The sequence below is a fragment of the Gigantopelta aegis genome, chromosome 15 (assembly GCF_016097555.1).
Source record: "Gigantopelta aegis isolate Gae_Host chromosome 15, Gae_host_genome, whole genome shotgun sequence".
Lineage (NCBI taxonomy): Eukaryota > Metazoa > Mollusca > Gastropoda > Neomphalida > Peltospiridae > Gigantopelta > Gigantopelta aegis.
In genome coordinates this window covers 44,846,567-44,858,714 of record NC_054713.1, presented here as the reverse complement: position 1 = coordinate 44,858,714, position 12,148 = coordinate 44,846,567, and the positions used below count along the sequence as shown (strand labels likewise).

The following is a 12,148-nucleotide window of genomic DNA, read 5'->3' as shown; positions in this document are numbered from 1 at the left end:
TCAGTTATCAAAAAAAAGCTCTAATAGTCAAACATATATCTCAGTGTTTAAAAACTAGGCTATGTCCCTTTAAAACAGTCAAGTTACATGTACTCTTTACAAAATAGCATCTATTGTTTGTGTATTTACAAGTTGGAAATGTGTGAACTATATTTATAAGTACATGTAGCTTATTACAGTTCATATTCATGTACAAACTTATAATAAATTTATTCCTTAGAAAGTATGCATTCATATACATGTATAAATGCATGTTATTGTTTGGTTTGAAACAAATGTAGTGAAGGCATAATATAGTGGGGACAGAAACATTTAGTCTGTTTCAGTCTTGACGACTAAACATGTATTGCAATTTATACTTACAAACCAAAAAATCAACAGTTATGTATGGAAGCTTAAATTGTTTTGTTTACGTTTTTAGTTTTAATATTTCTTTACATTTTCCCCTTTTTTGTTTTGTGTGTTAATGTAGGCTTTTTAGACCGATTATCAAATTGAACACTTGGTCAGAAGTCAATCCAGAGGGGGCTGGAGAGGAAATATCTCCAAGGTACACCTAGCAATGGAAGGGGCACAACACAGGAGAAAACCCACTTGTTTAAAGTGGAATATCTCGGAAGTATACCTAGTTGTCTTGGATGTGTGTGTCTGTGTCGTCATTCAGGCCTGTAGCATGGTGGACATTATTGGGGGAGGGGGGGGGGGGGGGGGGGGGCAATTGAATGAGCCCAGAAGGATGCAAGTTATTTGAGGGATCCAGGGCCATGATTCAAAGGTTATTTGCTTGTTACTGTAACTCGACTGGTTAGTCTCACTACAACTTTTACATTCAGTCGAGATGTAAAGGTTATCAAAAAAAGAAGAAAAAAAGCCAAAATTATTGGGGGGGGGGGGGGGGGGGGGGGGGGGAGAGAGACCGGGCCCGTCTGGCCACCACCCCACCCCCCTGCTACGGGCCTGTGGGATATCTCAGAAGTAAACCTAGTTGTTTTGGATGTGTGTGTGTGTGTGTGGGGGGGGGGGGGGGGTATTTGAGATAGACCCAGCTGTGGAGGGGAGGGGAGCAACAAACTTGGAGGTTGACAGAGTTATGGAAAAGGGAAGGAACAACTCCAATGGAAACCTAGCCATGGTAGGAAGGGGAGGGGGGTTTAGGGTGGGGGACAACTGAAAAGTAGAAAATTGCTTTGTATGCATTTTGAAAGCACTTTCAGAATCCAGTAATAAAAATAAAAAAACACTCAAAAGTACCCCCCCCCCCCCCCAAATAAAACACCTGACAGCAATTAGGGGTAAACACCCCCCTCCACCAATTTTACCCTGGATTGACAACAGGTATCCGTCTCTATACAGTTACACTCGATTTATATTGAATAGCATTTATAGTGTAGTCAGTAATTGTTGTATTATGTTCTTATTATGATGAAAAGTTCACAAGTGCATGAATACTCTCTAAATGGGCACTTCCTGTTTAAGGCATACTGTTACAGATTTAAGGACCTTATTTGTCTAAAAATGAATAATAAATCAAATTAACATTAATTGTTACAGACCAAATCTAGCTATTGCATCACTTTAACTACACCATGATGGAGTGAAATCCATGTCAACCCTCTCAGCAATGTTAGTTTTTTAATTATGGATCATTGTCATAATTCAATTATTTTGAAAAAATATCATTAATAAGTGGAGTATGGTGGGAACGTATATGGTTGAATAAAGTACATTTAGGGACAAATCAAATATATATATTTATAAGTAATACTTTATTAGCCATGTAATAGGTCAGTGGTCTGTGACAATATGCCTTTAACACTGTCATTTTCTGCCTTTGTGTTGTGATGCTACTAACTTACCTTGAGGAATTCCCTGTCTCAATAGTCGCCATCTTCTTCTTTTTTGTTAATACACTTTGGTGCTTTTTATTTGTTATAAGTTTTATTTCATTTGTTGTTAAGTTGATTTTTTTAATTTTCAGAACCTTTTCTTGTGTTCTATAATCCCCCACCACTTGTGTGAACTCTAAACTCTGCATCGTGGTATTCAAATTGTATCTTGCCGAAGATAAAAATTTAATGTACTTGCTGTTAACAAATTATTTTTAATGTGGGCCAACATGTGCTGTACACACATACACACACTCAGAGACACAAAACACATTCATACACGCATACATGTATGCAATAACACACAAATACCCCACACAAGAACCCACTGACAAAATCAACAGCATTAAAAATACCGAACTACACATATGACTCATACAGTGAACAACTTACATGTATATTGTAGATTGGCATGAATCCATTAACTGGACTGCTTTGACCAATTCGAATTCAATACTCTAGGATGAAGGGTATTATTGTTTCCAAGTTTTAAGTTAAGCAAGCATTTTTGTACTGAAAAAAAAACAGGTTTATTTTCTGCCATTTTATTGAAGGATTTTAAGTTCTTTATTGGGTAATTTTTTTTTTTAAATTTTCTGTCATTTTACCGAAGGATTACATTCAGGTTTTTTATGAATGTCATCCATTGAGAATCAAGAAAACTGTTTACCAACAAAAAGATAGTAACTATATTGGTATCATGGTTTACGTTGATTTGTGTAAATGTAAAACTGCACATTAAAAATGAAGCAAAGCCATGTACTGTACCTACTATTATCACATGGTGAGAATTTCTTTTAGAAAATAAAATAAAAATGTGCAATCATTTTGAGGTATTAATTTCGAATGTAGGCTATGGAACATCAGCTTTATTTGATTCATAGAAATAATAAATTTAGAATTAAAAACAGGTGTACGAAAATAGCCGATTCCCAAGACAGAAATGACCATTCCATTGGTTGCTGTGAAATTGGTTATTCTCGTACTAGTTACTCGTGTTGTGTTACAGCACCTTAAACTAGGAAAATTCTCATTTGATTGACTAATGAAGATTTGTTATTTTAAAAAACGTACATTGTAATCGTAGAAGTTCAATATCACCATAGAATGGTCATTGGTCTATCATTGGTAATAAATAGTTTTTCCATCAGTGATGGCAGAACATGATGGATAATGGATTTAAATAATTAGCATAATAATTATACCGATGTGTAAATCATTTTTTGAAAGTATGTATATTTGTATTTATTACAAATAAATTATACATCATACAAATTAAATCTGTTGATTTTCTCTGAACCATGTGTGTGTGGTGTGTGTTGTGTGTGAGAGAGAGAGAGAGAGAGAGAGAGAGAGAGAGAGAGAGAGAGAGAGAGAGAGAGAGAGAGAGAGAGAGAGAGAGAGAGAGAGAGAGAGAGAGAGATTGAGAGAGAGAGAGAGAGAGAGAGAGAGAGAGATATAGATGGGGTGGGGTGGGGGATGTAGCTCATATGGAGCGCTTGCATGAGGTATGATTGATATATATATATATAGATATATAAGACTATATGTATAGATATATATAGATTATGGTAGCTACAAATATATGCCATGCCCAACAGCTAGTAAATAGTAGAGTTATAGTAAATATATATCCTGCCCCCACCCCCAATAGTTTTTTAGTATATGATATAGATTTTGTAAATAGATATCCTGCCCCCACCCCCAATGTTAGTGTTTTTAGTCAATGTTAGTTAGTCTATTTTGTAAAATATTAATATATGATAGTCAATGTTGAGTTAGTCTATTTATAAATATTATAGATATAGATATTGAGTTAAGTCTATTTTGTAGATATAGATATAGATATAGTTTATAGATATAGATATATATAAATATTAATATAATGTTAGTGATAGTCAATGTTATAGTCTATTTGTATAGATTATATAGATATAGATAGTCAATGTTATAGATTTTGTAAATATTAATACCCTGATGTTAGTGTTTTTAGTCAATGTTGCAGTAGATCTATAGATATATTATATACCCCCAATGTTATAGTATGTTATATATATTTATATATTATATATATATATAGTGTTTATAGTATATATAATATATAAATATATATATATGTTAGGGGTTTTTAGGTTGGGTCTATTTTGTAGCTCAGTGGTGGAGCGCTTGCATGAGGTGTGAGTGGTCGCAAGGTGAATTGCCTTAGTATGGACTGGTATATCAAAGACTACGGTAATGTACTAGTAAGGCTTCTAGATTATGGTAGCTAACAATTAACTACTATTGCCATGGTCCCAACAGCTGGTAAATGCTTTTTAGTAAAATGTGGCAGGGTTAGTGTATTTTTATTTGGTAAATATTAATACCCACCCCACCACCCCCAATGGATTTTTAATTAGTAGTAAGTTTTAAGCTCCATCTCCCTCATTAGGTGACTGCAGATTATTACTATTATTTAGTAAAATTGTATTAACTTAAAAGTAAAGTAGGGCTAGTGAATTTTTAATTATGGCTAGTAAGTATTTAAAATCACTGGTCCCATGGCTAGTGGATTTTATAAGAATTCTAGAAGCCCTGGGTATGTATCATGCCATCTATGAGAAAGTGTTCGTAAAAGATTGATTGCCGCTTTATTGGTAGTACTCGCTTGAGGTGCTTGCGTTTTTTCTTGTTCCAGCCAGTGCCCCACAACTGGTATATCAAAGGCCGTGGTATGTGCTATCCTGTCTGTGGGATGGTACATATAAAAGATCCCCTGCTACTAGTTGAAAAATTTAGTGAGTTTCCTCTCTAAGACTATATGTCAAAATTACCAAATGTTTGACATCCAATAGCCGATGGTTAATAAACCAATGAGCTCTAGTGGTATTGTTAAACAAAAACAAAACTTTAATGGTTACAAGATATGTTTATAAAACAAAAATCAAAACAAAATAAGCACTGTATTTAATTTTGCACGTTCAACATTCCAAGTACAAGTACTTTAGAAATTTTAACTTTTTTTTTTTTCTCCTTGAAAATTCATAAAATATTTATTAAAATTACTATGTTCTGAGCTTAGTTTTAAGCAATTGTTATACTGACAAATCCAAACTAGGTGAATGGCAGGTATCTGTTGGCAAGGTGGTGTAAATTACACCACCTTGTAATTTACAAAAGGAGGATGTTGAACTTGGGGGTGGGGGGAGGGGGAAGATTAGCATAAACAAAAAAACCCAACCCAATATATAAAACAGCCTTATCACGGACTACATTTTTACAAGTTTAGCCATAATAGCAACTGAAATATCTAAAACTTAAGAAGTTGCATCAAGATTTTTAATTTTCAAATTTACTGTTTATTTTTCGAAGTTAAAAGTTAAGATGTCCATACATGTACAGAAGCTAACTTTACTTCTATTCAACTTCAGAAAAAAAAAAGTCTTCTTTCGGACCGAGAACAGAAACTGAATTAAAAAAATAACCAAAGCACAAACAGTCAGTATGAAGCACAAACAGTCTGTATCGTATTTCAAGTGTGAATCACAGTTTAATGAGCATGGGCTTCACAAGCGAGTTGGCCTTCTCTTTGCCTTGAATTGCCTCCACGATCTTCAGCGCGAATTCAAACGTCGTCCCCGGGCCTCGACTCGTGATCATCTTGCCGTCCTGTACTACCTGGTCTTCAGAATACTTGTAATCACCTACAGGAGAAAATTAACACAAAGAATGTCTGTTTAAAGGAAGGAAATGTTTTATTTAACAACGCACTCAACAACATTTCATTTATCATGTGGTTATATGGCATCAGACATGGTTAAGGACCACACATGATTAGGAAGGAAGGAAATGTTTTATTTAATGACACACAAGGCCGTTTTAAAAGTTTTCAACCGTTCTGATTGCTTCTCCACTTTTGATCTGCACTGCTGCCTTCTTTGTGCTTAACCAATGCCACACTTCACAAGGATCTTTTTGCACTTAGGTCCATTTGACCACTGTGCACACATCACACTAAATATTGCATACAAAAATGAATTCCACAAATACAATCATAATGGAGGCTGCCATCCTTGATACTTAACACAGAAGTGGTTATATACACTGTGGCTGTAGACATAACCTTGGCGAATGAGGACTGACTATCTACATGGTGGTTATATTTTTGGGTGAAATCACAGCGTAATTCTCAGAGGGCTGTATACCAAAATATTCATTGGAAAGGTCATAAGACCTGAATGTGCTTGTTTTTAACAACATACCAGCACAAACAATAAACCAGCTACTAGACGTCAAACAAATTAACCAATGAATGGAAACATCAACATATTAAAGTTCTATACCTTTTAGTTTGTCGTGTACAGCTGGATGCGAAGTCAATTTCTTTCCCTTGCCGATTCCGTGAGCGAGGAAAGCAGTGGGTCCTACATAACAAAAAACATGGGTTGGAGCAGCACGGAAAATACAGAAATAAAACCACCAGAATTATTAACTCCAATACCGTTCATTCTAAAGATCTTATTTATGTAAAGCTCTACTTCTGTAAAGAATTTCTGGGAACAGAATTACATATACTAGACTTCTCCAGGATAATTAAGGCGAGTGAGGTTTAAGGAGAGCGACACCTTGATCGCCTTGTAATAAACATTTTAATACATTCGGCTACTGATGGAAAAATATATGATTATCAGAATGGGGATCCCCCTTATTCTGTGTATTAATTTCCCGAAGAAAGAGTTTTATTGTTATTTCATAGTGTTATATATTGATATATTATAAAATCAGAGCCCATGTTTTCAAAGCTATCTTAGCACTACCAAAATCGTAAAACCATTGTAGGTTATGACATCAATACAGCACACCAGTTTACGAGAGTTTTACAATTTCGTAGCCCTAAGATAGCTTTGAAACTCTGGGCCCTGAATATGAAATGTAGTGTGTAAAGCAGTTCTGTGTTTCATAGTTGCATGAATGTAAGACATTATCACATTCAAATTTTAAATAGATAATAATTAGTTAACGACGTTGGATATCTGCTTTATCTTGTAAAGGTAAGAATGGGAATTTCTCATTTGGCCTGAACAGGATAAAGCAGATATCCGACGTCGGTAACTAGTTTTTATTTTTATCCTGCAGACCATAAAAATTAAGGGGGAAAGCTATTATTTCTGTTATTTCTGCCACATTGTACGATGACCTAGAGGTGAAATGAGCAATTTTGTAGTGTAGCTATGCGTGTGACGTCATATGAGTGACGTCAAAAGTCATAATCTGCTAGTATACGTTTATGACTTAGCTTTAATCGGTCATCATAATCTGTCAATAGAAACAGTGGTTGCAGGATAAATATATTTTGCTAACAGCCTAAACACTGCTAGACTTTGACGGTTTTATTACAATGAACCCTGGCTGATGACACATGAAGACAACACTCAAATCTACCTGCACAGATGGCTGCCACTAGGCGTCCGCTCGACTCCTGCTCCTTGAGAAGTTTACCAACAGCACTCGACTGAAACGAGAAACGGAAGTAATGTAATAAACTTTGCTTAGTACACAGCTAAATAAGCAGTACAAGTGGTTACTTATATCCTGTTAAAAATTAAATCAGACTATTTTCCTCTATTATATAAGATTATGAAAAATGGCTAAAATAAAAATGTGAAAACACACTGTCCCAAAGCCTCACTTCACCCCATGCTGTCTCATTTCTGTAACCGAAAAATCAATCTCCACTGAGGGGATTCGAACCACGGACTCTCAGTGCGAGAGTCGAGTGCTCTACCAACTGAGCTAATAGGGAAATTCCCACTAGCTACTGCCAGTAGGAGCACTTTATACCAACACTACTACATTTCCAAAAAGCCTTTTTTTTTTTTTTTAGCAAGACCTATTTCTTTTGGCCTGTTATTTTAAAAACCAACAGCAGGCCATATTTTACTTCCTATCCCGAGCCCTGTATTTAGAATGTTTGATGCATGCCACCTTGACGCGAATAAAACTGAAGGGAGTGAATAATATTGTGCTCCCCTAACTTAGATAATAGAAAACCATTTAAGATATTGCCATACTGATACCATATCTGTAGTCCGGTACTGGCTCCCACCCAGATCGAGTGTTAACGACTCAATGGTTAGGAAGGTGTAAAACCACTACACCAACTTCTTTCTCTCACTAACAACTAACCACAGTGATAGAAATAAGCAGAATTTTTAACTAGTCCAACAGAAAAATACATCTAGAAATTTACTTGTCCGCCAATATTTTCATTTGTCCAAATAATTGGTTTGTTTTATTGAAGTACAAGGACACTGTATCTGTTTGCTTAAAACGAAACTGCATTGAACATTTTTACTTGTCCACAGGACAACCACCAAGGTACATTTTGCTTGTCCGAATAGATTTTCACTTCTCAGGACAAATGGACATGTGCTTTTTTGAATGCTGACTCACTGTCCTGGACAGAGAAGCTTAGATAGCTGTCACGGGGATCCTATAATACCCATAACTGAATAAAACACGATTATCCAAATATCTCTCCTAACTGTATATCTATTAGATCTCTCTGTAACGGGCAGTTATACCCGCGTGGCTCGTCTCCAGGTATGATCAGAGATACGATCTTATATAAAGTATGTATAATATAGCACGTTTAGTTCACTAGAAAACACAATACACTTTGGAATCTGTATTAACCTACGCTGACAAATGTACTGCCGCAGTAGTTAATTAACAACAACAAATAATAACAACCCAGAACTGATCACTTAATTAGTTAATCTCTAGGTGTCTAGTTTACACAATATTCTAATCACTTCACCGTGACACAACACCCACACGTGTGATAATTGAGAAACGCTGCCAGGGGAACTTAATTAGTAAAGGAATTCTATTCCTAACTGGTTAATTTTTAATTAATCCTTAACTACTCATTCAGTAACCTTGTAATACAGACTTAATACTGGTACATATCACCATAAAGACAATAACCTACAGTTTACCTAGGTCCTCTAGGATGACTGGCTAAGCTTTAATAATATTAGAACAATGAATCCTACAGTTTACTTCGTCAGATTACCGGAAACACCGTCTAAATAATATTGGTATAATACAGTATTAAAATATTTAAAGTCACATCAATCACATCAAGGTTATACAACAGAGCAGAAATAATATTTACCAGTCCGGACGGACAACGTTCCCTGGGAGCCTTCCTATGTTACTCCCCGATATCTCTAAAACCCTAGCTATTTATTATAAAAACCGAATATCGCCTGGGGGCACAAGGCGGCACCGAATACCTACAAGTGATATTTCCACAGCGACCAAGGCGGCATCTCTTTCTTAGAAGCCTAGACTGGTCGTCGCCTAGTTCGCCAGCAATACCCCGATTCGTACCGAACTAGCGGAGGTATTACGTAACTACTGGCCACATGGCCTCCACACCTGGTCTGGGTGTGTATTGAAAACAGCTCGACCACCGTCGCGCAGAAGTATTACATAACAAAGTGCCCACCTGGGCTTAAGTGCATATTGGGGCTGCACACGGCCCTCTAAAACAATTAATATCGCCACAGGCGAAAACAAATTAAGAGCATGTTCCGTCACAATAGCTCAAGTGTGTGTCCAGGGCATCGTGCTTGATTGAATATAAACACGAAAATAAGTTAAATGAATGGAGCTAAAAATTACTTACAGTGAACTAGTCCGAGGAGAATGATGGGACGCAAGAGTGATAGCTCCCCTTAACCAGCGAGGTCTGCATACTATAATCTGTGGTGTAGCCAAGAGGGAGGCCACAAACCCACCCAATCAAAAAAAACCATTGTTTTATTTAAAATCTGTATTAAATTTTATAAAATCATACATACCACAAAGTGTGGGTTGTTCCCCCCCCCCCCATATAAAATACTGGCTACACCAGTGATTATAATATAGTCGTTTAACTTTAATAAACACTGGGACAATCATGAACATACTGAAGAAGCAGAAAAGATTAAATTAAATTAGTCTATTCTGTTTAACAACGCCACTAGAACACAGTGATTTATTAATCATCGGCTATTGGGTGTCAAACATTTGGTCATTCTGACATAGTCTTAAAAAGGTAACCCACTACATTTTTCCATTAGGATCTTTTATACGCACCATTCCATGGACAAGATAGCACATACCACGACCTTTGATATACCAGTTGTGGTGCACTGGCTGAAACGAGAAATAGCCCAATCGGCCCACCAAGGGGGATCGATCCCAAACTGACCATGCATCAAGCAAGCACTTTAACACTGGGCTATACGTACCAATACCAGTCAACAAAATACACTATATGTATACGATTATTATTCTACTATGTTCTAGCATTCACAAAATACACTATATGTATACGATTATTATTCTACTATGTTCTAGCATTCACAAAATCAAGATAGATAACTTGTGTCAATTTTGACAGCTGTGCTTAGAAAGATCAGTCACATCACGACTAGTCAAGAATGGGGGGGAAAAAGAATTAATACCTCACAAAGATTTTTCGATCCAACGTTTCCCCCAGGGCAGACAACAACGTCATACGGAGCCGATTTCAACGCATCGTCCAAACTCTTGTCGGGGACAATCTTCACGTCTCTGCTACACATCACTGGGTCCACACCTGCCAAACCAGCCAGCGTGACGTCAATCTGGGGAAAAATCCACAAAAAATGTAAATCAGTTTGTGGTGACATCCATTTACACTGCTACATGTAGCTTTATCACTCGCCAATAGCAAATTTTAAGAACAATTGGTGATTTTATTTTAATTAGGTGGGTGGAGAAAATAGTGCTACATGTATGATTTATACTTTGTTTGAAAATGGCTATAGGTTTTGCTCAATTTTTTTTAGATAATTTGGCAAAATTTCCTCATTATCAAGAGCTTACCCTATCTAGAAAATTAAAAAAACTTAAAACAGTTTGTAAATTTATTTGGTGCACAGGTGTGCAGAGCTCGAAACTTGCCAAAACATATGGTGGCCCCAAAAATAATGGATGCTGGCAAATTATGGTAAGCGAACCACAAACCACAAACAAGATTTTAATGTGGAATTATAGATTCAATACAAATATTAATAGTGGCTCATATGTTATTGATCTAAAGTAAATCGCTCAAATAATAGTATTATTTGGACTAATGCCATTATGTTTTTAATATTCAAGTCGCCTAAACAGGACATTGGTTGCACTTGGCAACCTGGCCACAGGCCGTTTCAAGCCCTGGGTGTGGCTTAGTGCTAAGGAATTTGGCTCAACTGCGATGGACAAACAGATTAAGTTTCTTTTATGGGCAGACCAACGTCAAGTGACCACTGCATGCAATGTTATTTCAGCCTAGGTATGGTCCCAACATTATGTCCCTACCGAAACCATTACCAGCCTTAGCGTAAGTGTCCTCTGGCTTTATTTTATTGTATGTGAGAATAACACAAGAATTGACTGTGTGTAATACTTCAGTAATCGTCGACCACCAAATGGTAGCCAGCATCAGTGTCTGAAATACATATTTTCCCCTAAATCTGATGCCACAGACATTTAGTTAAATTATTTGGTCATCAACAATTGTCGAACTATTACACAGTCCTCTCTAGCGTTATTTTTTACATAGAATCAGTGTTTCTGCCAGAAAGACATTTTTGGGTATAGCGCTTGGAATTGAATGCAACCACAGTCAACAGGGGTATAGCGCTTGGAATTGAATGCAACCACAGTCTACAGGGGTATGGGGGCCCTCCCCCACAAAGAAAATGGGTTAGGCTTAGGGTTAAGAAAATCATACAGTAATGTTAAAGAGTAATTAATTTTGTCAAAAGGTTAACTTTAAAAAAAATGTTTGGCAAAAAATGTGGTTATGGCGCCATAACCGTTTTACCCTCTGGTAGAAACCCTGATAATAGAATAACTATAGAGGACACACAAGCTATGCCATCCTTAGGCTCATCCTAAACAGGCAAGCTAAAAATATATTAGCTAAAATAAAATAATAAAATAGCCTATTACTCCGCCACGGCGTAGGACATCCACTGAAATAATGGTTTCCATTTCTTCTGCACCTTCTGCAAGAAGGACGAGAGCTGACGGCATTTTGGCTTCTGTGCAAACACCGTTAAAATGTGAAACAATTCTCAAAATACCAAAGACACCTTTCGATTTTCTGCAAAGGAAATGCATCGACTTCCGAATAAAACCGAGTGCATGCGAACTATCACGGAGTTTCGCGAGTCAGTTCAGACGGAAACTGACGAACA

General features: G+C 36.6%; 1 protein-coding gene across 1 annotated transcript; it reads right to left on the bottom strand.

The window, feature by feature from the left end:
• Positions 1-4,781: 4,781 nt before the first annotated feature.
• Positions 4,782-12,088, bottom strand: LOC121390033 (Parkinson disease protein 7 homolog). Its single transcript, XM_041521736.1, has 5 exons — positions 11,901-12,088; positions 10,385-10,546; positions 7,308-7,377; positions 6,209-6,289; positions 4,782-5,569 (listed from the first exon to the last, which is right to left on the bottom strand). Exons 1-5 carry the CDS (start codon positions 12,069-12,071, stop codon positions 5,409-5,411), a joined length of 645 nt encoding a protein of 214 aa, XP_041377670.1. The 5' UTR covers positions 12,072-12,088; the 3' UTR covers positions 4,782-5,408.
• Between the last annotated feature and the right edge of the window lie 60 nt (positions 12,089-12,148).

What these genes read in the sequence shown, in the direction of transcription:
- LOC121390033 (XM_041521736.1), bottom strand. Translation starts at nt 12,071, where the DNA reads ATGCATTTCCTTTGCAGAAAATCGAAAGGTGTCTTTGGTATTTTGAGA. An exon ending in GATCGAAAAATCTTTGTGAG is followed by an intron (nt 7,378 to 10,384) that starts GTATTAATTCTT and finishes TTCTCGTTTCAG; the next exon opens with TCGAGTGCTGTTGGTAAACT. An exon ending in AGTGGCAGCCATCTGTGCAG is followed by an intron (nt 6,290 to 7,307) that starts GTAGATTTGAGT and finishes TTTGTTATGTAG; the next exon opens with GACCCACTGCTTTCCTCGCT.